A 24127-nucleotide genomic window follows, 5' to 3' on the forward strand; every position below is an offset into this window, starting at 1 on the left:
CTCTTTATTAATTTCCATTTTAGAAAGTCTGCCCTAAAAAACTAGAGCAACAAATTTTACATTTGTTTGAAAGGCATGTTTTCATAAAGATGGGGGAGAACGCAGTGTTAGTCTTTAGACATCATAAGGCAGCTGATTGTCTCCAGAAAAAGTTTTTAAATTTTTATACCCTGAAAAGTTTGTCTTTTAATTTGCTTGGATGAAGGAAGCCATCTTTAACCACACAATGTTAAAACTTCTACACGAAACAACAAACCTTTTAGTTCACTTTTTACAAGCCGTCTTCTTGATGGAAACTAAATCTAATTTTAAATAACACGAGGAGTTGGTCTGAGCTCCAAATAAATGTTAGAAGAGATTCTAAAGTTTAGGATTTATTCTGTAGAAAAATCTTGCCCGTTTCCTGTGCCAAGCCTTTTACAGAGTGGAGGATTGAGCTGAGGTCATGAAGCCAATGGAGCAGCATTTCCTGGTGAAAACAGTGTTTGGATGCAGGGCCGAACTGAACCCATCAGCCTGCAGTGAGCACTGCCTCAGTAAAGAATCTCCTGCAGTAACCAACGCTTTACGGCAGCATTCCCCTGTTCACCCTCCTCCTCCCACCCAAATCAAACTGGGATTTTCAGAGTTAAAATGGAGGCTATGCCTGCTGGTCACATGTCTGACACGACAGCATGTGCTCTGGACTCGCGCATGCACACACACACACACGCATACACACGCTGTGTGCAGACATGTATGAGCTGCTAAGAGAGGAAGCAAGATCCAGAGAGGAGGAATCCCCTCCCCCAGCGAAGATGTGTGTCACAGCTCCCTCCCCCTGAGTGGGCGTGGGCGAGGGGGGTGTGCCGTATCACAGCTACAGGCCTGGCTCACATGGCAGGGAGGTGTGTGTTCCTAGGGAGGTGGAGCAGCAGCAGCAGCAGGAGTAGTATTTATTGTTATGCTGAGTGAGATTCTTCTAGAAAACTCAGAGCAGCTAGTTGTCTTTGCAAACTAGCAAATTATTCACTGAATTCAGAACGCGGTGAAGCGGTGTGGGACGGCTGCTTCAGGGCCGATGGAGGTCGTTTAGCTGGAGCAGCCGAGCGGACCCCAGGAGAAATGAGGGCCCAATTATCCTAATGCAAAAGGCCTTCACGGCCCGTCGTTCTGGCCCCACTTGTTGCTGAAAATCTCCCTCCAGGTCAAAACAAAACCACTGAGATGATCCAGTCAGTTAATAAACGGAGAACTGAATGAACTCGTAACCTGACTGACTGAGTAGAATGTCACCCTTAATTCTCCTAAAACAAAAAAACTAAATGTAATTTAAGAGAAGGTGACCTGAGCACAATACTTTTAGTACTCAAATCTTTGAAACTTCTTATGGATTAACAACTCTCCTGCTTATGACAAAAATAATAAACCGCATTTTTAGTTTATTATTTTAATCTGCCTGAAAATGAGTGAATGTCAGACAAACTTTCAGTTACTGTAGCTGTGTGGTTTTTCCTCAGACCTCTGTCCTGAATAAATGCCACAAACGTGCAAAATGTACTCATTAGTAAACATAAAGAGCTTTGGGTCCATGTGAAGCAAAGAGGAATCTGGTAGGAGGAAAAAAACACTGCTAGTTTTATTTACAGCAGTCCTCTTTGATTATATAATTATTTTGTTAGGTATTTCAAGCTGTGCATCATGGTCCAGGAGCTGATCATTATGTTTGCAGCATCCACAAGTTTGACAGAAAACTTTTATGTCATGAATCTGCTGAGAAAACTCCTCAGATTCTTTGAAGCATGTTTTAATTTGATTTCTTTTAAGCTTATTTCATGTAATAAGCTCTCACCATACCTGACGAGTACTATAGATATATCTTTGATCAATGTTTTATACATTTTTGATCAAACAACTGTGAATCTAAACTGGGGGGAGTAGAATGAAAAAGCACTGAACAACAAGAATGAGAGAATGCTCCAAAGGTTGGGTTGATGGAAAGCAGAAACCCACAGAGACGCCATCATTTAGCTGATCCTTCGCTCCTTTGCTCCTGCAGTGACACAGAAAAAGAATATAAGAATTTCGACTCTTTAACCTTATTTTTCTTAAACCAACATATCTAATTAAATTGACTGTAGAATTGGATGTGCTGCCCGTAGAAGCCGAGGCCCAGAGATGAAGGATTTAACACCGCAGAGGTTTGATGTACTCAAGGCTCAGCAGCCGCTGTAGAGCTCGGAGACGCAGTGTGACTCAGTTCGCCCTCTGCCGGCCGAACCTGCAATAGCTTCATGAGATCCAGTGAGGCGAGGCACTGAAATGTGTGGAGTGAAGACGGGCCCCTCTCCGTGCTGATTCTCGATTGGCTGCTGTTGGCCCCGCCCCTTTTCTCACAGACGCACAACAAAGCGGGGGTTGCTCTGCTGCTGTCGGCAGCAGGATCTATGTTCTTCCTTCAGCCCGGTTGGTTCCGAGGTGTCAGTGTCTCCATTTCAGACCAAACAAAGAGTCAGATGAAAAAAAGGGAAAAATGTTGAGGGGAAAAGGAAAGGTGTTGAAAACCTTTAATATTGATTATGACTAAAGGGCTATGGTTAGATTTTTGATTAATTGTTTTGAAAAATCAACTACCTTGTAATATATATATATATATATATATATATATATATATATATATATATATATATATATATATATATATATATATATATTGTGCATATAATTAATTATTAGGATATTCAGAAACATTTTACAAACAACTTAAAAATTGTTATATAATTAAATCACTGCTAACAGTCTGCTCGAGTTGAAATTTTATTTCCTTTAATATTAAAGGTGATTTAATAAATGACTCCTAGAATTGAAAACAGTCTTACTCTTGCAAACAAGTGACACCAAAATTATGATGAACATGAATGCTAAAAGAAAAGAAAGTGAAAAACACTTTTTTCTGAAAACGCATTTCATATGCCATAACTTTATGGAATACTGTTTCTATCTGAAGTAAGCTACTGTTAAATGAAAAATACATAAACAAAATTTTTCCTTCTACCTAAGTTGTTTATAGATATGTTGTAAAGTTTTTAATAAAAATACGGGGGTAAAAAATGGTGAAAAGATTTTGGTTTTGCCTGCAAAAGCCTTTAGTTTTTTGGTTGCTTCAATAATATTTCTTAGATGTTTGTAAATATTAGGAAGTCGCTTTTTAATGCGAATGGATGAATCAGGAAGCAAAATTGTAATAATTGCATTTTATTTTGGAACTTAATAGAGATTTGCATTATTCTGGATTTTGCCTTTTGAAAAACCAAACTTGGTTTTTTGTTGGCTCAGTTTTTTATTGCTATGCCCCCCCTCTTAAAGTTATGTTTCATTAAACATCACAGTTTTAAGTTTTAATCAAATATTCTATGTTATTTCTATAAAAAGGCATTTTTTCTTAATCTTCTGTCTTTTTCTGTTTTGTTTTTCTTTAGCTGGACTTTGGCATGTTTAAGTACAAAACAATTAAACTTAGTTTGATTGATTTTAATTTAGTTAAATTTAAACCTGTTTTTAAAAGGTATCTTAAAGTAAGCAATGCAATTCTCTTTAAAGAAACAGCCTGTTGCTTTATTTCGTAAATAATTATATATTTTCTGTTTTGTTGTGTTATAGGGTGAGGACTAATTAAAGAGAAACTTTCTAACATTGACCTATAAATGCTGTCTGTAGTAACCTTTCTATGACTGCTTATTTTTAAAAAGGTATAATGAAAAGACACTATATCCCAAAGTATAGTGTATTTCTGTATTTGGGATAATATTTCCTATTTCACTGACGTCTCATATTTTTCTTGGCTGGACTCCAAAAACAAAATTTCTCCTAAATGACTTCAAATCTTCTCCATGTTCCACATCTGTCTGGTGGATCACCGAGGTTCTCCTTCCAGGGAACATTGAGAGATTTATTTCTGAGGGGAAAACAGAGCAGTTGAAGAAACCGCATTAAGACGTCGTCTCGTTTTGGCGCTCTTTGTGAACGGGGAGGCGCTCGCGCTGTTCACTGTGCGCGCGGACAACGGCAGGTATTCAGAGGAGGCGATGGACAAAGAGGCGTTTCCTTCAAGTTTGGCCTAAAGGCATTGCTGCTTTAAGTTAACGTGTTTTCTACTGGTACTGTGAGAAACTATTGTTTTAATTTCAGACTGAAGTGAGCGACTGTAAGCTCTACCAGCGCTTTGGACGGGACCCGGAGCTGCCAGTTTGTTCTGTTCATTTTACCTACAGTTAGTTCCTCTAGATTCTGTTTGTAACCCCTGCAGATTCAGAGCTTGGCTCAGCCTCCAGTCAGTGCATGTGAAGCAGATGAAGCTCTCAGAGGACCTCTGCGCAGGTTTTCTGTTCCTCTGTGTGGAGATCAGCTCCAACAGCCTCGCATTCATGGCTCCATTGTTCATGTAGTTTTGCTGTGTGCGTTTCCGCCTCCTTCGCAGGCGCTTCGTGCTTTTTCTGGGGAATTCTCCACGTCACGTGACGGTCCACTCTTGTAGTAAATGGGCGTTGCCTGTTCAAGATGGCGGGTTGCTGGCTCCCACATGTATGTATCCTGTGTGCGAACAAGAGCCGGGCGAGAGGAGAAGGGAGGCGGTGTTGAATTTCAGTAGATTTTCGCTTCCTTCCTGTTCGCTCTTCGTCCGCATCGTTCCTGAGATTTTTCAACATATGGTTTTGTTAGTTATTGATGTTCTAAATGAGTACTAAATATGTAGTGGGGATCCTGATTCGGTTCAGGGCTCGTGACCCGGCCTGTGACCTTCTCACAGAGTAGTGGTGCATACAGCCGGTCCCGTCCCACCTCCTTCCACCTGGGCTTCGTGTTGAGGAGCCTGATATCCACTAACATGGCTTCCTGTGGCTCTGCTGTTACTCAGTCGTGTCCGCGCGCCTTCATGAGCGCAAAATGGCGAGCGGGAAGGGAGGAGGTAAAGGCTATAAGGTGCTGGTTTTCACGAGTTTATCATTTCATTTATTCTTTGGCTTTTTAGTCTTTACTCTGACCACATCACACCATCACACGTCACAGGCTCGTTCTGCGTAGCACGTGCGTCTTGGGCAGACCTGCGCCTCGAGGCTTTGTAGTTTTCTCCTAATCTGCTGTTTTATATCATAGCAAAAGTCTCACAGACTCAACTTGGAGTTGAGTTTGGTCGTGTTCGTTACTCAAACCGGGATGAAAGTTGCTGGTTTGGCTGATTGATATAATGACGCAGAGTCAGGCGCCCCCTTTCAAAATGGAGACGCTCCTTAAAATGGAGGCGCGCAGCATGGGGAGGGGTGGTTGTGGTTTTGGTGGTGGAGAGCACAACCTGAACTTTGACCCATGGCACCCCCACCTCTCCTTTGGCCTTAATGGATTCCAGACCTGAGGCCTCTCTGTCTTCACCATGATTCTCACCCCGTCTAAATTCCATTTTCTCTCATAGATTGGATTTAATGAAAAAAAAAAAAGAAAGTGACAGTTGCAGATCATTTTTTGATTAATTTTTGATTTAATCGTATTTTTCATACTAAGAGTTATAAAAATAAACGTGTTTTGTGTGTTGTTTTTGACGTTTCATAGCTGAACCCTTGCATGTCCAACATTAAAACACCTCATCTCAATAAGGTGAAGTCAGAAATACTGCCGTTTTCTCAACTCTTCGTTTGTCCGACCAACTCAAATCATTTTTCTGTTTAAAAATCTTCTAATTAAATCCATTTTTTGCGAATGGAAAACTCCTGAAAAGGAATGAACAGGAGCGTCAGAGATAAGAATTTGACAAAGGGGTTTGGAAAGCGGACACAACAAGCCAACAACCTGCAGAACAGAAATGATAAAGTCTGAACCCTCTACGTATGGAGTGGTTATATTTTTGCAGAAATGATTTAATCATGTAGCAGACGTCACCTTTTAAAAGTAATTGAATATGAGTTATCAATCAGTTTACTCCCCTTCATATCTTTCCTTCTTCCTTTAAAAACAATGCAAAGTTCTGTTTTGGATTAAGTATAATTCATAAAATTGGCTGCTAAAACATTTTTTTTTCTGAAGTCTTGTGGTTTTTCCAGATGAATCCTGATTAATGTAAGCTGTAATGTTTTGTTCTGAGGCTTTCAAACTTGTTTTGTCCTGTGCTGAACTTTATGTTTTAACATGTTTACTGAGGCGTGTGGCGTCCATGCAGCGCTCCGAGTTAAATGTCTGACCTTACAGTGAACTTGCAGAACATGGTTGATTCTTCTCCTGTCTGCCGCTGCCACACAAACATCGCTGAAGTTTGCGATGTGTAATAGTTGTTTATTCTTTAAATTTTTTAGGAATTTGTGTGATATGTTACATTTATTCTGATTTGGCATGTGATACATCCAGTATTTCATTTTCACATTTTGAAAGCCTTCTAAGGACCTACTGAGAGGCTATATTTGCTTTCCTTTACTTTGACTAGACTAGCTGGAGCGTTACTGAATGGTTAAGCTAGCATACATGTTAGCCTGTGTTTAGTTTCCTCTGTCTCCTTGCTCTGCAGCTATAGCAATAAAATATTCATCTTTCATTTTTATGCTGCTTAGATAGCTCTTATAAAATATTAAGCCCCTGCACTTTTGTGCTCTTGCGTCGGGCCCCAGCTCTTGCTCCCTACCAGGGGACATTTGAGAGCAAACTGTGTTCTAATTGTTTAGTGTGGTAATGACGGCAGATGAACTTGTTGGCATGTCTGAATGAGCTCCCTGGTTCTTTCTGTGGGTTCTCATGTTAACACCTTTCCTGCCCAGACTGAGTTACAGCTCAGAATGAAACATGTGAGAACGCCACAGTCACAGAAAAAAAGCCGACCGTGGATTACAGAGACAAATATTCTTATTTCAAAATTGATGGAGTTTCTGTACTGTTGGTAGGTGGGGCGACTGGACGGGTTTTGGAGGAAGTTTGAGCTGGAAGCGCGTTGACCATGTTGGACAAACTCCTCTATGAAATTCCAGCCTGTTACATTTTGTCCTAAAAGGCTAATTTAACACTTAACAGTGGTGAGCTGACTGTGTTCTTCAAATACTGAGGATGTGTTTATTTGGACTAAAGCTGTTCTGGTTTATCCTACTGTGTTAATTGCAGCATTATGGGATGTCTCATTATAAACCAGGACCCAGATCTGATCACTCATGCAATAAATACATGTTTCTAATTTAAAGAGCACATCTGGAAAATGTTCTGAGCTGTGTGAGTGATAGTTGGCTTGAATCAAAGAGTAGTTCCTGCTTGACCTGTGCCAACAGCACTGCACACACAGTGGGGCTGTTGCTGGGATGTTTGTCACTCCCCTCTTTCCAGAAATAGAAATCTTGCAATTACTGCAAATCTGATGATGTCTGTGAAAAAGGAATGAACAGGAGCGACTGAGATAAGAAATGAACAAAGGGGGTTGGAAAGCAGACACAATAAGCAAACAATGAGAACAAAACAGTTCAGCACACGTAACAGGTAATCCGTTTAGTTTTTTGGAAGATGAATGACTTTGACATAACCTGACATGATGGGATTCCGTGATTATTTGCTTAAATGGCATTCCAGTCTTACATGTCTTGAAAGCAGCTCGTGACGTTGTCAGTCGGGTGCTGGCTCCACGTCTGGACAGTGTCGTCAGTCCGGGTGAGATCTGGTATTGACATGTGATCTGCACCAGGGCCACTAGAGCATCCTACCTTAAACGTGGTGAGCTGAATGTGTGGGGGCAGAGGGTTTTTCATGGAGGCACAAAACTAAGCAATGAAAGCAGAACAAGTGCAATATTTTATTTGAATAAGTGAAGAGAGCCACAGAGCCACTTTTGGCTCCAAACCTCCAGGATGCAGAGTCGTGGTCCAGCAGGTGAAAACTGATCCTCTCTGAAATGTGCAGCTCTTTAATTTTTAATTCATTGTTAAAGTAAAACTGTGTTCTGGTTAGTTATGGGTCTGAGTCACTGCATGTCACCTTGAGAACCTGATTTATCATCTCTTCAGTACTTTGACCTTCTAAAGAATGGGCTCAGTATCTCCAGTAGAAGTTGTCACCAGCTTCAGATGAATTGGGATTCCAGGACAACACCTTCCGCCTGCAGCAGGCCCAGCAGCTGTTTTCAGGGTGTTGGCAGAAGGTGTGGTCAGGCTCCAGCATGTTGGCTCCTCCTGCAGTGTAGTGTTGCTGGTATTACTGGCAGTGGAGAAACGGGGGTGCAGAGGGTGACCAGTGGCTGCAGCTTATTGGCCCCTTCAGATGTCGACCAGATCCAATTGGAGGACAGAGCATCATGAGAGATCCCGCCCACCCTGATGCTGTTGGAGCTGTCAGCTCTTTAACTCTGCTCAGCGTAATGTTGTTGCCCTTCTGTACATGTTTATTACGCTTTATATTGGATGATGTTGGTTTTCTCTCTGTATAATAACTTTTTATGGCTCTACTGGTTCCAATGTTTCGTCCCAACTATAATAGAGCATCAATAAGTTGAAAAATATTGTCTCTGAATCCTTTCAAAAGTCTAATCAGCACCTTTGGGTGGGCCGGTGGTCTTTGTTGTGTGTCAGGACATGTTGCTGTTGGACTGGTGAACTGGTACAGATGAGCCCCGCCCCCCAGAGTCCTTCACCATCCTGATAGGTTTCTCAGCTGTATTTATTGCTGCCTGTTCATGATTGGATCACCCAACCGGCTTAGACAGAGGTGAAAGATTTTTCATATCTTTCTTTAGTGGTCTTATTATACCCGGCCCCCCCATCACTGCCCACCCCCTTTCTGAAGAGCTGTGACCATTGACCTTTAACTCCTCTTTAAACCAAAGCCTTTTCTATCGTTTCTTCTCTGTGTTTTCTCTGTTTTGTTCTTTTCATCACCGGTTCTTTGTGTCATGAGAAGCTGGAGTTGCATGCTCCTCCTGACACATGGAGCATAAATGTTTCACTCTGCTGAAGACGCAGGCTCATCTGGTGGAACGTCCTAATGCAACTAAAGAAAACATATGGTTTTATTTTACCTGAACTGTTATGTTGATTCTTTGTTTGAGAAATCCTTCAATCTTCCATGGCAACCATTGGGGCTCTTGCTCCCATGGAGCTGCAGTCTCCAGCTGAGCTTCCGCCCCACACAGCACCCTTCCCTTTCATCTCCCCCACTCAGCTCCTTCAGACTAGCGGCAGCAGCAATTGGCACCTACTGGAACCTGGAGTCTGCTGAGCTCATCATACAAACTACTTCTCAGTCCAATATTTGTAGAAATGTTAAAGGCTAAAATGGAGAAACGTTATTTCTCACAATGGCGCCTCATTGTTGTGAGGCGGTGTTGAAAAAAAGCAGGAGCTTCTTAAAGAGAAGTAATTAAGTCATGTTTGAGATATGCAGCATTTTTATAGCATAGTTCATAGTGCTATAAAATGGCACTAATGTACATGATGCTGCAGCTTTAAATTTTCTTATGTCTTGATTCCTGGTGTCCTTTTCAAACTGCCACAGTTAGTTCAACTCTATGAATGTTTCTAGAATATTCATCAGTGAAGCCATCTTTTTGAGTCAAAGATCAGTGTTGAAGTCAGTTATTGTGTTGAAGTCTGGATCGGTCTGGATATGACAGATTTCTAATCTATTCCGTTAATTAGTGGTGGGCCTCTATTTAAAATTTTGATAAAGTTAATTGCAGAGTTTGTAATTAAGTGATTTTAATCTCATAGTAATTGAACAATGTTTTCACAAAATAAACATTTTAATTCAACAATTTTTGTTGCTCAGTTGCTGAATCAAGTGACATATTAGCTCAAAGATATTTATTGTTTTTAACTTGTTCTTCTACCATCAGATTGGAATAAAATGTTCCATTCATTTATGTTCCCAGTGTTTCAGGAACTCCTGATCATTGATGGAACTTCTTTAGAAATGTGGACTAAGAACGCCGACATTGTCAATGTTACCTGGTTAGTATTGAGATGCTATTTGAGGCTTGAAAAGCTTCCCTGATAGGCTAACTCCTTTTAGCACAGCTTGAACTCAACAAGCTTTTTCAGCGTCCGATTAGATAGTTTTTTTAAAACTAAATTAACCGGCTTTATCGCCCATCGCCGTTGTTAGCACACTTGTGCATCAGTTTTATGGGAGTACCAAAAACACATGAGTACAATGGTTCTGGCTCAGGACTTTTGTATGTTTTTTTTTTTTAAAGCGAGATTAATTGCATTAAAATTGATTGATTAATTGTAATTAGGCAATCAAAATGAATGTGTTCAGGTCCCGACTCTAAACCTAATGTCACAGCCGTATCTCATCTTGGACTAAAATCTTGTAGTTGCTGAATCTTTTCCGTTCAGCAGCTTCATCGCTGATCCTTTTACTCTGACGATTGTGGGACTGTCTCCTAATCCTGGCAATACATATGGATGTAAATCTGGAAGGAAACAGTGTTTGAACATTACTGAGTTCAGTTTTTAACCTCATATTGTTTGTCCTTCACATAACACCTCTTCAGATGTAAGTTGAGATGGACCTGATTCTGAAGAATGTGGTTCTAAGTTTGAAGTTCTATATCAAATAGATATTTTCTCCATTAAATGGACATTTCTAAACAAAAAACTAAAAGAGGTGATTTAAAACAGCGTAGCAGGAGTTTGTAAGGTTGCTCTGTTTCAGTGTTTTTCATTCACTCTTGTAAAAAGCTTCAATGTATGGATCAGTTCTATAATCCATCTTTACCATCCGCATCAATCCATAACAATCACTGCCTGCACCCAGCTGAGCATCAATAGGTTTAAACAGCCACACCCACTCATACCAGAACACTCCCCCACCCGAATGCTAAATTCCCAGGAGGCGTTACCATGGATATCGTCTTTGTGTCGCTCAGATACCTGGCAGCCCCAATGGGAAGATCTGTCATCATCTTGATTCGTGGCTCTATGACGGCCTTTACCACCAAACCTGGACAAAACGCTGAGAGTCAGAGCCACTGCCACATTTAATGGAACTATGCACATGGAAAATTGGTCTTATCAGCACCTGAACACTCTTCATCCTCCCCCCATGCCACTGCAAGCCATCAGTGCCCTAGTCACCATCAAAGGACTTGTTTGACCCCTACCATTACCACCTGCTGACCCACAGCTTATACCATAGGCTGAAACCATGGAAACAGCCCAAGAATGGGCTGGATAAGAAGACAGACTGATAAGAAAACCGCAGGCCTTGGAGTATGTACTCTATCACCAACATGCTATCGGTTCTGGTGATCCTCCCATTAAAGCTAGAGGCCAGCAGTGATGAGTCCACTTTGTTTGAAATGCAGTGGTTGAGTTGAGTTGTCATGCACAGAGCTGGTGTTCAGCATGAATCACTGTCAGACCAGCAGAGGAAATGTTCAGAAATACATTTGATTTTGAGTTTACATATCCTACATTACATTATTCAGTTAAAGTCTAACTTGACTTTACACCTTTTCTCTGCTCATCATGTTGTTTCTCATGTCTGTTTTTCTTCTGCCAACAGGACCAGAAAACTGCAGATCAGAAACATTCCACCTCACCTGCAGTGGGAGGTTAGTTTCTGTTTCGTCATAAACACACTGTGTCTGACCTCTGCACTCACACTGCCAACTGCTCTCATCTTATCGCTCTTCTGGTTTGAATCCAGTCTGGCTGCAGCCTGTTTAGCTTGGCCAAGAGAGTCGAATCTAAAGATGTTAAATTCCAGGAGTTTTTTTCCCCCCAATTTACTTGAGGAAAAAAAACAAAAACCAATGAATGAATAAAATAATCAAATATAGGTTTGATAAATGAAATAAAATGAAATGGTACCAAACTGAATATGATACAGAAGCAAATACAATATTATCAGGTATCTTTATGATTTGTATATTTTTTGAAACCAGGGTTTTTCACCTGTTATTTCTCCTCTGCCATGTTCTGGGCAGTTTGCTGCAGCGATGAATCCTGTGTCAGACATTTTCCATCCAGATTCACCCTGCTGCTCTGCTTCTTGCTCTGCTGCATGCAGCCTGCATGCAGCCTGCATGCAGAGCACCCACTCCTGCCCCAGGCAGGAGTGGGTGTCTCTCTGGGTGTCTCAGCAGCTTTGTCCCCCAGTCCACTTTCTCACTGCCTCAATCATTACTGACTAATACTGAGTTATAGGTTTGTTGCATTGTTGGAAGAGTTCTTAACCTTTTGTATTTCTGTCACAATAACAAGATTTGGTGGATTATAAATTGTTCCAGAAGTTGTTGCGGTAAACGACACTATTGTTGTTTTGAAACAATCTAAATGTAATGACATAATAACGCAAGATAGATTAGTAAACCTCAAATTCTAATGAACATTTAATACTGGATTTAACAAGACATATTAAATATCCTAACTAAACAAAACGGAAACAATAAAAATAAAATGAATTATAAAATCTCTGTAAACAAAATTGTCCTTCAAAAAATGATTTAATTGAAACCAATGCAGAAGACATTTAATCATCTGGTTTTTGGTGGAGAGAGAGAAAGAAAAACAAATTATGCAAATGAAAATTATTATGTTTGTTTTAATTTATCATGCAATTAATTGATTTATTGCTCATTACAACAGGGTTAACCTATTGTTGAAGATCTAAAATCTGTGGTATGAATATTTGCAAGAACTCTACTTTTTACAACATAAAGTATATTCTTTTTCTGATTTTTTTTTTAAATAAATAAATTACCCTACTAAAGACTTGGTAAAAACTATCAAACAATTATTCCTTTGGGATTTTAACCGAAATGTTTATTGCTCATTACCAAAAAAATAAAAAAAATCCCCCAGAGAAGGTTGTTAATTCACACAAAATAAATAGTGATTATTGTCTTGACTATGTCAAAGATTAGCAATGAATCTGATTTATTCCATTCGTATTTCTATGTAAAACTAGAAGCTTTTTTTTCTGGACCGTCAATAACCAACAATTCTCCATCGACTTTTATTGAATTCTCTTTGTTTTCATCTAATTACAGCGTGTAGCAATTTGTTCTATGATGTTAATATTTTATGTAGAAGAAAATTTTTTATTGATGGCTGATAAATTAATTGTTCTGTTTGTACTGTTATGGAGCCAGATCTTTAAAAAGTCTCAAGGTTTAGAAATAGATTTTACAAAATCAGCTGAAAAAGTGAAAAAGTTTCCACTCACTACCAGATGTATGCATGTGCCCCAATCTGTTTATTTCATTAAAATATTTAGTCCTTTTTTTGTGCCTTTTTTAAATTATAATGAAGTTTTAAACATACATTTAAACAGTAAAAATCCTGAGAGTAATTAAATGTTTGTTAGTTTGAAGCCAGTCTTAAGTAAGCAAAATAATTGCCCCCAAAAAAGAGCAGGAGTTTGAGAAGATGAGAAAAATGTGTAAATATGAATGAATAATTTATAGATAAATTTATACGTTTGTGTCAGTTATCTATTTGGTTTGATATTTTTGTGTGTGTGTGTTGTCAGGTGCTGGATGGTCTGTTGGCTCAGTGTGGAACCGTTGAAAACTGTGAACAAGGTGAGTCTCTGACATACTATTTCAATTTTTACATTTTCCTGACAAATATTTGATTACTCAAAAAAAAAAAAAAACTGGCACATTCTGCAGATCCTCCATTTAACTGTTGAAGCTTATTTTATACAATATTTGAAGTACATAGAAATACAAATAAATCATTTACTTCCTCTTTTAAATAAGAAAACCATTTATTACCTAAAATGCAACAGCAAAAGGTGTTAATATGAGTTGTTTTATTTATTTATTTTACAAAGATTTTTATTGCCTTAAATGTAACATGTATTATATATTTTTTGGTTTAATTTATTCTCTAAATATGTTCATTCAAAAAATTGCATTTTATGAGTCTCTGTGCTCTGGTTAATAATTAATCGATTACTAAATTAGTTTAATTTAATCATATTAACCTTCAGCATCGGGTGAAATTAGCTTTGTTCTTATTTCGTCATCTTCTCTGCTTTAAACTGCCTAAACATGTCAGGTTGTTCTTACCCAACTGCACCCTGTGTGTTTGAGATCTCTGAAAGCCTAAACCTGCAATTTCACTTTGTCTGAGATTTAATGATTCACCAGTTAGTAAAACAAACACAAAAATTCATGTAAATCCTTCCATAACGGATTCTTTTTTAATTTGAAGAGCAGGCCTTGTAGCTAACCAGGGGGAATCTCATGTGTTCTGTCAGTAATGTTTGCTCTACATGGATTGGTTATCATTTATCAGGATTATTAAGCCAACTCTTTGCAGTAATGTGCTTTCAGTTTACCATAGTGTCTATAGATGTTGTGGTTAATCTGTGCCTGTTATTAAGCTGGTTCTGATTAAGTTTTGCTCTTACACGAATTGTTCCTCACTGAAAAATCTTTCATTACCTTTAATCATTCCTGAGATTTTCCATGTGAAGGTGCAGGTGAAGCCAGGCTCCTCACAGCAGCTCTGCATCAGGCTGATTCTCACTCAACTTTGTGCATTTCCTGTTTGCTTTGTTTCAGTCAACACAGAGAGCGAGACTGCAGTGGTTAACGTTACATATGCATCCCGGGAACATGCAAGGCAGTAAGTTACTCCAGTTTTTTTTTTAATTTAAGTTTTTAATTTTTTCATTTGCTCTTCTAAAAATACACAGCATAATAAATATACCAAAGAAAACAATCTGGAGATATGTATAACTTGGCATAATTGGGTAATCAAATCCATTTATTACTAGGCCTGTGTGTCCCTAAATCAAAGAAGGCCGTCATAAAACTTTTTTCATCTATTTTTCATGGTGTGTGTCTGCCACCTAGTGGCCATTTTTATGTTGAACTTTTCCCCATAGTGAGGGATCAAGTTCTGCTGCAGTTCAGTTTAAGTGATAATAATTTGGCTTTAAGCCTCATCTCCAGCTATATTTGAGATTTTCAAGACTTCTTCTGAATTTGCTCATAACCATGGGTTTTGGTGCAGATGTTCTAAACCAGATGTCAGCTGTGCCTGGAGAAGGAATGAAGCACAGATTCCAAAATATAGAAAACAAAAACAATGCAAAAGTATTGGTTTATATAAATCGGTGTAAGCCCAACTTAATAGATTTCAAGTTTAGGGGACAGTCCCTTTTTCACACAAAGATATAATAAATTTGATTTGAAGAATTAATTTTATTGTTTTATTTTGGACTAGTATTTACATTTGTTTGGTTGGTCCGCTACATTCATGTCTGACAAACATACAAACAAAAAGAGTCGTGAAGTGGCGAGCGCTGTTTGACTGCTGTAACTTGATAGAACACAATGAACTTTATATGTGAGAAGAATTTTGGTGTTCTGAGGTGTGCCTGGATTTTAAAATTGATTTTATATTATATTATACAGAGTGTAACACATAGGCATTGCTGTGAATTTTTATGAAATAGAAAACAACCAAATTTGTAAATGGCAATGGAAAGACATCTTTGTTAAGATGCCAGACCTGTTTCTCTGTAAACGGATCTGCAGTCAGGTGTTGATCTGTTGTTTGCCATCAGAGCCATCCAGAAGCTGAACGGATACCAGTTGGAGAGCAACGCCCTGCGTGTCTCCTATATCCCTGATGAGACCTCTGACATGGAGGGGGGTCAACGGGGAACTGAAAATGGCCGTCGCCCCGGTTACGGGCCCCGTGGCGGACTCCGTGGGGGGTCCCCCAGTTCTGGAATGCCCCCTAAGCCTCCACACGCTGACATCCCCCTTAGACTGCTGGTCCCTACGCAGTACGTGGGAGCCATCATCGGCAAAGAGGGAGCCACCATTCGCAACATCACCAAGCAGACGCAGAGCAAGTGGGTGATCATGACAAGAGAGAGACCTGCAGCAAGGGAAACACACTGTGCTTCATTAGTATCTTTTTTTTTTTTAAGATTCTCTTGAACCACAATTCAAAAGCAGTGTCTGATTTTCATTGGTTAACTTTCAGTTTGAAAATTGTTTTTTTTTATTACTATTTAATTACTTTTTTTCTTCATGTTCAAATGATTTCAGTGACCATTGTGGATTTTTGGTGATTAACAGAGAGATACCAACTATGGATGTGGCAATCCACTTTTTTCACTTCCAGTATCGATATCTGAGGTTTAATATGGGCCGATACTGATGTGATACAGAACAACAGAGCTGAATTGACTTAAAACATTTCTGTTCTTAAAAATGTGCATAAATACAGAAATAGATTCAGAATCTTGGTCAAACATGTAAAAACAACAACTTTCACTTGTTCAGTCAGTGCAGTTATGAGTAAAACAGCCAATGCAAAATAAATAATAAAGAAACTGAAATTGACAAAAACAGCAGGCTGATTACTTCAGTCCAACGTGAAGAAACTTTAAATGGTTCAGAAAGTGCAATTAGGAATTCTAAATATAATGTAAAATTAATAAAACGTGACATTGCTCAGAGCACAAAGCATAGAATTAGACTGAATAGATCTGACGTTATGGATCGGGCACATTGTCACCAATATTCAATCTCTAATTTATTTTTCAATACCGGGACAGATTATAAATTTATTAATCTCAACTTTTAAATTATTTACACCCGCACACTTACTGTGTTGCCCCACAGGATCGATGTTCACCGCAAGGAGAATGCAGGTGCTGCTGAGAAGCCAATCAGCATCCACTCCACTCCTGAGGGCTGCTCAGCCGCCTGCAGGATGATCCTGGAGATCATGCATCAGGAGGCCAAAGACACCAAGACGTATGTGTCAAACAGATCCAGCATGGCAGAGCATGATGACCGTAGGCCGCATGATGTCCAGTGTGATAAGCAGGGATTTTGCTTTTCAGAGCTGACGAGGTTCCTCTCAAGGTTCTGGCCCACAACAACTTTGTTGGCCGCCTCATTGGGAAGGAGGGACGCAACCTGAAAAAAGTCGAGCAGGACACGGACACCAAGATAACCATCTCACCGTAAGACATGCTAACTATGACCAGCTCCAGTATTTAGAATGTCTTGCATAAGCTCTGACAACTTTTTTTTGTCTTGTCACACTACATCCTGAAACCTCACAGTATTTTTATTGGAACGTCATGTGACAGACTAAGTAGTACACAGTTATAAAGACAAAGGAAAATAATAATAAGTTTTTCAAACAAAACTGTTGCATCAATTAATATTTGGCTTGCTCTCCACTGATACCATTTAATAAACTGGTATCACCATTTACTAATTCTCCTCATTAGTAAATGGAATCCAGCTGTTCTGTGAAGGCCTCTGAGGTTTGGTAGAGAACAAGCTGACGACGTGTAAAGGCGGCTTAGGTTCTAAAGCAACATCCAAACAGTTTCTCACCAGCCATATTGGGAAAATGGCAGAATGTGGCAGAAGGTGTTCTGATGAGATGGGACCAGAACTGAACACTTTGGTCCACAGGACACACTAAGATGAACAGAGCTTGTTGTTCTGTTTCTCTAACAAGTCCACTCTGCAGCAGCCTATCACATCAGAGCCCAATAAAAACTCTGAAGCTTGTGGTTGTAATCTGAGACGGTTCTGGAAGTCTAATGTGTAGTAGAAATATTCTCTGTACTGTTTTGTAAAATGTTTCTTTATCTGTATATGAAAATGTCTTTTGTTGGCCAACAATAGCTGATTGTATGAGAAAGCTGTGAAATAGTTTAAATAGTTTTTGTATAACTAAAATCAAAGTTCTTGTTTTTATATTGTTAGCGCAGTGGTAAAGCTAGCACCCCTTATGTAGATACATCTATCATGTCGTTGTCTGGACTTTGATTTCTGAACTAGTCTTCCTCCTCTGATCCCCCGCTCTGTCTGAAGTGACTGAAGGCCACAAGCTTGATTGATCATTTATCAGATGAATACAGGTACAGCAGCTCTCACTGCATCAGCTTTATCTAGGCACTTACAGTTCTTTCTATGAATAGAGTTCTGAGTTTCTTGCTTTGCATAAACGGGAACATTTGGCAGTCAAAACTCTGTCTTCAGGCTTATTCAAAGTTGAGATAATTACTGACCTTTCATTTCACTAAATAATTCTGAGCATTTACATTTTGTAACGTCGAAGCATGTTCATGATATCTGTGACCTGGACTTCCTGTGTTAGGTGAAAGTATCTCTCAGTTCTGCAAACTAACAGGAAGCTGAAGCGCTGCATTCCAAACGAACGCAGCGTGTGAGTAACCATGCTGGGTGTGCTGATGTGTGCAGTCTGCAGGACCTGACCCTGTACAACCCAGAGAGAACCATCACAGTCAAAGGCTCCATCGAGGCCTGCTGTAAGGCCGAGGTCGAGATTATGAAGAAGGTCAGAGAGGCCTATGAGAATGACATTGCAGCGATGAATGTAAGTGCACACACATGCTCATCAGAGCTGTTATCTCCAGTCATGTTATCCTTTGAAGGACAGATTACAAAGGATATGTCTATACTTCTTTTTTAAACAATTATAATGTGAAAAATCTGCTTGGTAGGTGAGATGAAAAGGTTGGAATGACCTTTAAATATTCAGGTCAGACTTCAAAACCTTGTTTCTGTAAAAGGAGAAAAGGTCAAAGCAGAAGAATTCCGACACATCAAACGTTTTCTGTATGTATTGGGTTTATGTACCCTTGCTTGTGTTACCTGTTCAGTACAGTACTGAGTAACTGCAGTTGATATTTCATAAAGATCAATGAACATCTAAAACTAGATTTTTAGATCGTCACTGTATCTTCAAGGTTGACAGCTAAGATCAACCTTCTAAATGTTCCTGTGATATTCTTCTTTACAGCAACAAACTCACCTGATCCCTGGACTTAACCTGGGGGCTCTGGGTCTCTTCCCCCCTTCATCCAATATGCCTCCCCCACCGCCTGGAAATGCAGTTGGAGGAACCCCCTATGGCTCCTTTGGGGTAATGTAGTCAGAGTACAAAGGAAAATTCTTAATTCCTTATGTACATGTGTGACAAGTCATTATTCAGATCTCACTAAAACCAAGCAACTCAAATTACAAACCAGCTAGCAGTCCATAAAACAATGTCCTTGCCGTCATCAGTAGAGAGTGCAATCTGATAATTTAACAAGCAATCTTTTACCAAATGTGCCAACATTTATAACTAGAACATGTAATCTTGTTTGGCAAATTATTCCAATGACTTGTCACGTTCATTAAATGCATTAAATGTATCTTTTTTATGCTTTTATGAATTTATTTATGGCACATCCCTTTGGATGTGCTGTTTTCCCCTGCTTTCTAGACAAATTTCTCCTACTGGAGAATAATAAATGATCTTATCTCGTCCTCTACTTTGGGATGCTGCACTGCCCTCTACACTCCACTCATGTTATTTGATCTCAGACAAACTTTCTTGAAAGAGGAGCAACAATGTCATGAAGAATTTTATAAACTAAACAAATGTATACATAAAAGATCAGATTTTCAAAGTTTAAAAAATCACATTTAAAAGAATGTGATGGTGATATTATTGTTTAGATTTCTGGTCATGAATCTTTATGAAATGTTTGCATATTGATGCAAAAGGTTTTAAAATGATTGAAATGCATGTGCAAATCATAGAATTTGGATAACTATGGAACAGCCAAAACACTGCAAATCTTATGCATATCAGTAAAGGGAGCAAAGGACTAACCCAACCTAACCCTACATACATATGAACTTTGTGGGCAGGCGCCAGAGCAGGAGACTGTTCATGTATACATCCCAGCACAAGCAGTGGGAGCCATCATCGGCAAGAAGGGACAGCACATCAAACAGCTGAGCCGCTTCGCTGGAGCCTCCATTAAGGTTTGTTAAATATGGAAATAGAAGAGAAGAATAGAAATATGCTATAATGTTCAGGTGTCACCACAGCAAGCGGGAGCATGCATATTCACAAAAAGATAAAAACAAGAATGTGGCTCAAATTTATATTAGAAAAATAATGCTGTAGAGTTATTGTTACTCTGCTTAAAAGAAATGTGCAGCCAATGCATTCAAAAAGAAAAATGTACAAGAGCTACATAAAAAAAAGGACTATTTCTAAGAAGCAAAAACGGGGCTGTGCAAATGACAGCAGGGATGTTATCTGAAATGAGAAAACTGCAAATAAAAGCAGGGATGTAAAGTTACTGATTGAGTTTGTTGGGAGCAGTGACGTGATAAAGCAGGGATCCCCAAAGTTGGTCCTTGAGGGCCAGTATCCTGCATGATTTAGTTCTCTCCCTGATTTAACCCACCTGGATCTAAAGATGGGTTGTTTGAGGCCTAAGAAGAACTTTGACACTCTGAAAGGTTGTCACTACCACTAAGGAGAGACTAAAACACGCAGGATGCTGGCCATCCAGGACCCACTTTGGGGACCCCTGTGATAAAGTCTCCCAGCAGCTGGCAGGACGGATCAGTGTTAACGCTGCTTAACACTGTAGCTCTCTGGTTTATTCACCAAGGTTGAGCAACATTCAGCTGTTCCTGAAATAAAAACTTTGACATGTTTTAGGTTTGGATAAAAATGAAAGTAATAGTTTCTATCAACAGAATTTCAGCTCCTCTACTGTAGCTGACATCTTGAAGCCAGTAATATATTCCTGTTGTTCCCCAGATTGCACCAGCTGAAACACCAGACTCCAAGATGAGGATGGTGATTGTGACCGGACCTCCAGAAGCTCAGTTCAAGGTTAACATTAAGAGCCGACAGATTACTGGGGTTATCTTCTGTTGAGGATTATTAATCTCCTTTTCTTTCTCTTACCCATAGGCTCAGGGCAGAATTTATGGCAAACTGAAAGAGGAGAATTTTTTTGGTCCTAAAGAGGAAGTGAAACTGGAAACTCACATCAAGATGGCTGCTGCAGCTGCAGGAAGGGTCATCGGCAAAGGAGGAAAAACGGTAAGCAGCAGAAACCTGGTGCTTGCAGACCTGATTTGAGCCTAATCTGAGCTCCAGAGTGCTTGTTCTGATATCAAGCAAATTAACATTCGACCGTTGCTCATTCTTGAAGTGACTGAGAGTTGTATTTGCAGGTGAATGAGCTTCAGAACCTGACAGCAGCTGAGGTGGTGGTCCCTAGAGAGCAGACACCTGATGAAAACGACCAGGTCATTGTCAAGATTAATGGACATTTCTACGCCAGCCAGGTATGTTCCCTGTTGGGTCGCTAGCATGAGGCACATCACATTTCATGTTTCACTTTCTGCCAATTTACAACAAACTCATTGCATCTCCATGATATTGTATATGACTGACCAGTAATTTTCAGTAATATTATACAGAAAAATGAATTCAGAATGGTATTCAATTTTGATACATTTATTTAATAGATTTTAAATAAATACTTAAAAAAAATGCAATTAATTGTTTTTACAAAAAATGTATAATACATTTCTGGCCAGAACCTTTATATTTGCTTGTTTCTGCTTCACCCTTAAATCTGATGCACATGCAACATTTGCAGAAAACATCAATGGAAGACAAACCAGCTTCTCTCGGCCCGCGGGGTTTAATTTTTGCTTCAAAAATCAGGGTATTGCTCTGTTCAAGTTATGCTAAAATTAGTTAGCCTGTCAGTGAAACTATCCAAGCCTAAAATAGCATCTTGATGCTAAACATGTAGCAGCAGCACAGACACCAAAGTCAGCACCCACAGACCACATTTCTAAACAAGGTCCAGGACTTCTTAGAAGAACTGGAAAGCTGCACCAATCTGATGGTAGAAGAACAGTTTTAAATATCTCTGTTAGTGGGCTCATTTGACTATTTATTCATTAACTGAGCAGCAAATAGGATTTTTGAATTGAATATGCTGCTTAATTTGTCTGTATGTAGTTTTTGATTAATTCCGATCAACTCTGTGGTCCTCTGCCTGTCTTCCAGCTGGCTCAAAGGAAGATCCGAGACATCTTGACGCAGGTCAAAATGTCCCAGAAAGGTGGGATGGGTATGGGCCCCGGGCCCCACCCTCAGGGCTTCACTGAGATGGGGAGCCCCACACAGGGCCTGACTCAGGACCACCAGCCACGCAGGAAGTGAGGGTCCCCTCACATTGCTGTGGGACTCCCCCGCCCCACACACCTGACGGACACGTGCAGACGGACAGACGAACGGATACAGAAGAGTAAAACGCGGACCCAGCAATAGACAGGGAGATACTAGGAAGGGTGGAAGTACGCCTGATGGCCATTGAGAAACATCCTCAGTGAGAAAAATCTAAAATTAATTCAATCAAAAGCTGAAATGATTGGGATAAAAAGAAACTTGAAAACAAAGACCCAGTGCCAGGCCAGAAGAGAGACTGAGTGTGGATGAGAGGATGAAGAGAAGGAGGGATGGAGAGGATGAATCAGGCGTCGTGGTGTGGCTGCACAGAGCTCCTGGCTCGCTGCAGTTCTCACACTTTGGATCGATAGCTTTCATTGACAGGCAGGCGGTTCTCTCCATGAAGTGATGGAGAGCTGGTGCAGTTAATGAAACCTGTGTGAGTCGCAGCTCCACTGGCCTGTGTGCAGCTGCTCCGACGCTTCATTCCTCCACACACCTCTCCAAACATCTGCAGTCAGTCTGATATTTTAAGGGCGTTTTTTAACATAGAGATATATGTATAGAAATGTTTTATTCAGAGCTATTATGATAAGAATGCAGTGAGGCGGAGCTGGGAGAGAGAGTCTGGAAGCTGCTGCAGCGGGCAAAGGTGGGCCAGCTCTGGGGTCCTGAGGAGGGGGCCGTAGATGCTAACACTGCTCTTTAAACAGCTCTCTAAAAAGCAGCCGGAGCTGAATGGAAAAAAAAATGAAAATATGAGGTTGTAAATATATAATCTTCAAGTTATTGTTAAAAATGCTGCGTCCGAACCACGTTTTTTAAGAAAAACGGAGGGGTTTGTCTTTATGTTTCCCTCTCTCCTGTTTGAGATGTAGCATACAGTGCCTACAGCAAGTTGAGAGGGGAGGGGGGTCTTCAGGCGCCCCCTGCTGGTGGGAAGACGCAGCAGGAGACAGTAAGGAGGCGGCAGTCGGAGCTGGTCCTGCAGTTCTAATGCAGTGGTCGGCTCACAGCCCCCAGCAGCCGTGCTCGCTGGCCGCCACTCGCACCGTCAACGGCATATTTTCTATATATTATATATATATGATATGTGAGTTAGCCCGGCCCCCGCTGAGTGGACTGTAGCTAGTGAGTCAGTTGTGAGGGTTTGCTGCACCTGAAAGTCCGGCAAAGGCAGACAGACAAGGAGCGTCTGAGCCCCTCTGCTTGTTGCAAGGTGACCTCTCTGAAGCAGCCTGGCTCTCCCGTCAGGGTCTCTGTTTCTGCTCTGACGGCACAGGAAGCAATAAGTCAAGTCTTCCGCAGCTCCCCACCTGGACCTCGGTAGAGGAAGTTTGAGTTGAGCGGAAGCAGCTTCCTGGTTCTCTCTCCCTAACATGCCACAGGCCTGTGGGCGGAGCCTCCACATCCTGCCTGTGTATGATAAAGAGGGGCAGGAGGATGGAAGCTTTTACCAAGATTAGAACAGATCAGAGAAGAAATGAAACAGAAAAAACTACCTCAGGGTAAAATTACCTCAGTATTCCTAACTTTTTTTCGCTTGCTGGTGTTTTATATAAATAGAAGAAAAAGAGCTAATAGTCCTGAATATTTTTTATTTTTTTAAGAAAAAAGATTTTTTTTTAAGTATTGTCTTGTTGCTTTGGTTAATTTTTTTCTGTTTTTTTTTTTTTTTTTTTTTTTTTTTTGGTGGGGACGGATAGATCAGTGAATTCAGGATGACAAAGAGGCTGTTTTCTCTTTTAGCAGAGAGCTGGTACAGTACATGATGCTGAGCTAGTTTGCCTTTTTTTGGTGGGAAAACCCCCCATCTGTGTACCTGAAGTGTGATTGGAGCAGCCACTGCCTGAAGTGGAGAACTGGCCAATGGGGAGCAGTGTTACCTCAAGGGGAGGGTCCTAACAGGCTCAAGGATGACCAAACACACCACTCAGTGGGTCTTTAGCTGACTGTTATGAATGGATGTCCTCCTCCAGACAGACAGACCCCCCCTGACCAGTCCAGTCCCTGCCTCTAGTCTTTGTCAGTGTGCCTGCCTTGAACCCTCAAGGACCCTCCTCTGGTGCCTTATTGACATCATCAGGAAGCGCTAAACAGGAGCTGTGTTTTCTCCCTCAGCA

General features: G+C 40.3%; 1 protein-coding gene across 1 annotated transcript in view; it reads left to right on the top strand.

The window, feature by feature from the left end:
* The window catches only part of igf2bp1 (insulin-like growth factor 2 mRNA binding protein 1), a 41443-nt gene extending 17752 nt beyond the window's left edge, over positions 1–23691 (top strand). The window contains exons 3-15 of the mRNA XM_055035753.1: positions 11500–11548; positions 13471–13522; positions 14513–14576; positions 15523–15816; positions 16595–16729; positions 16819–16941; positions 18200–18335; positions 18762–18884; positions 19661–19777; positions 20571–20645; positions 20727–20858; positions 20993–21106; positions 21843–23691. Of these exons, the coding sequence (XP_054891728.1) occupies positions 11500–11548; positions 13471–13522; positions 14513–14576; positions 15523–15816; positions 16595–16729; positions 16819–16941; positions 18200–18335; positions 18762–18884; positions 19661–19777; positions 20571–20645; positions 20727–20858; positions 20993–21106; positions 21843–21998 (1570 nt within the window). The 3' untranslated portion in view covers positions 21999–23691. The remainder of the gene's footprint in view (positions 1–11499; positions 11549–13470; positions 13523–14512; positions 14577–15522; positions 15817–16594; positions 16730–16818; positions 16942–18199; positions 18336–18761; positions 18885–19660; positions 19778–20570; positions 20646–20726; positions 20859–20992; positions 21107–21842) is intronic.
* The last annotated feature ends 436 nt before the right edge of the window (positions 23692–24127 follow it).

The sequence above is a fragment of the Poeciliopsis prolifica genome, unplaced genomic scaffold (assembly GCF_027474105.1).
Source record: "Poeciliopsis prolifica strain line A6 unplaced genomic scaffold, Auburn_PproV2 SCAFFOLD010, whole genome shotgun sequence".
Lineage (NCBI taxonomy): Eukaryota > Metazoa > Chordata > Actinopteri > Cyprinodontiformes > Poeciliidae > Poeciliopsis > Poeciliopsis prolifica.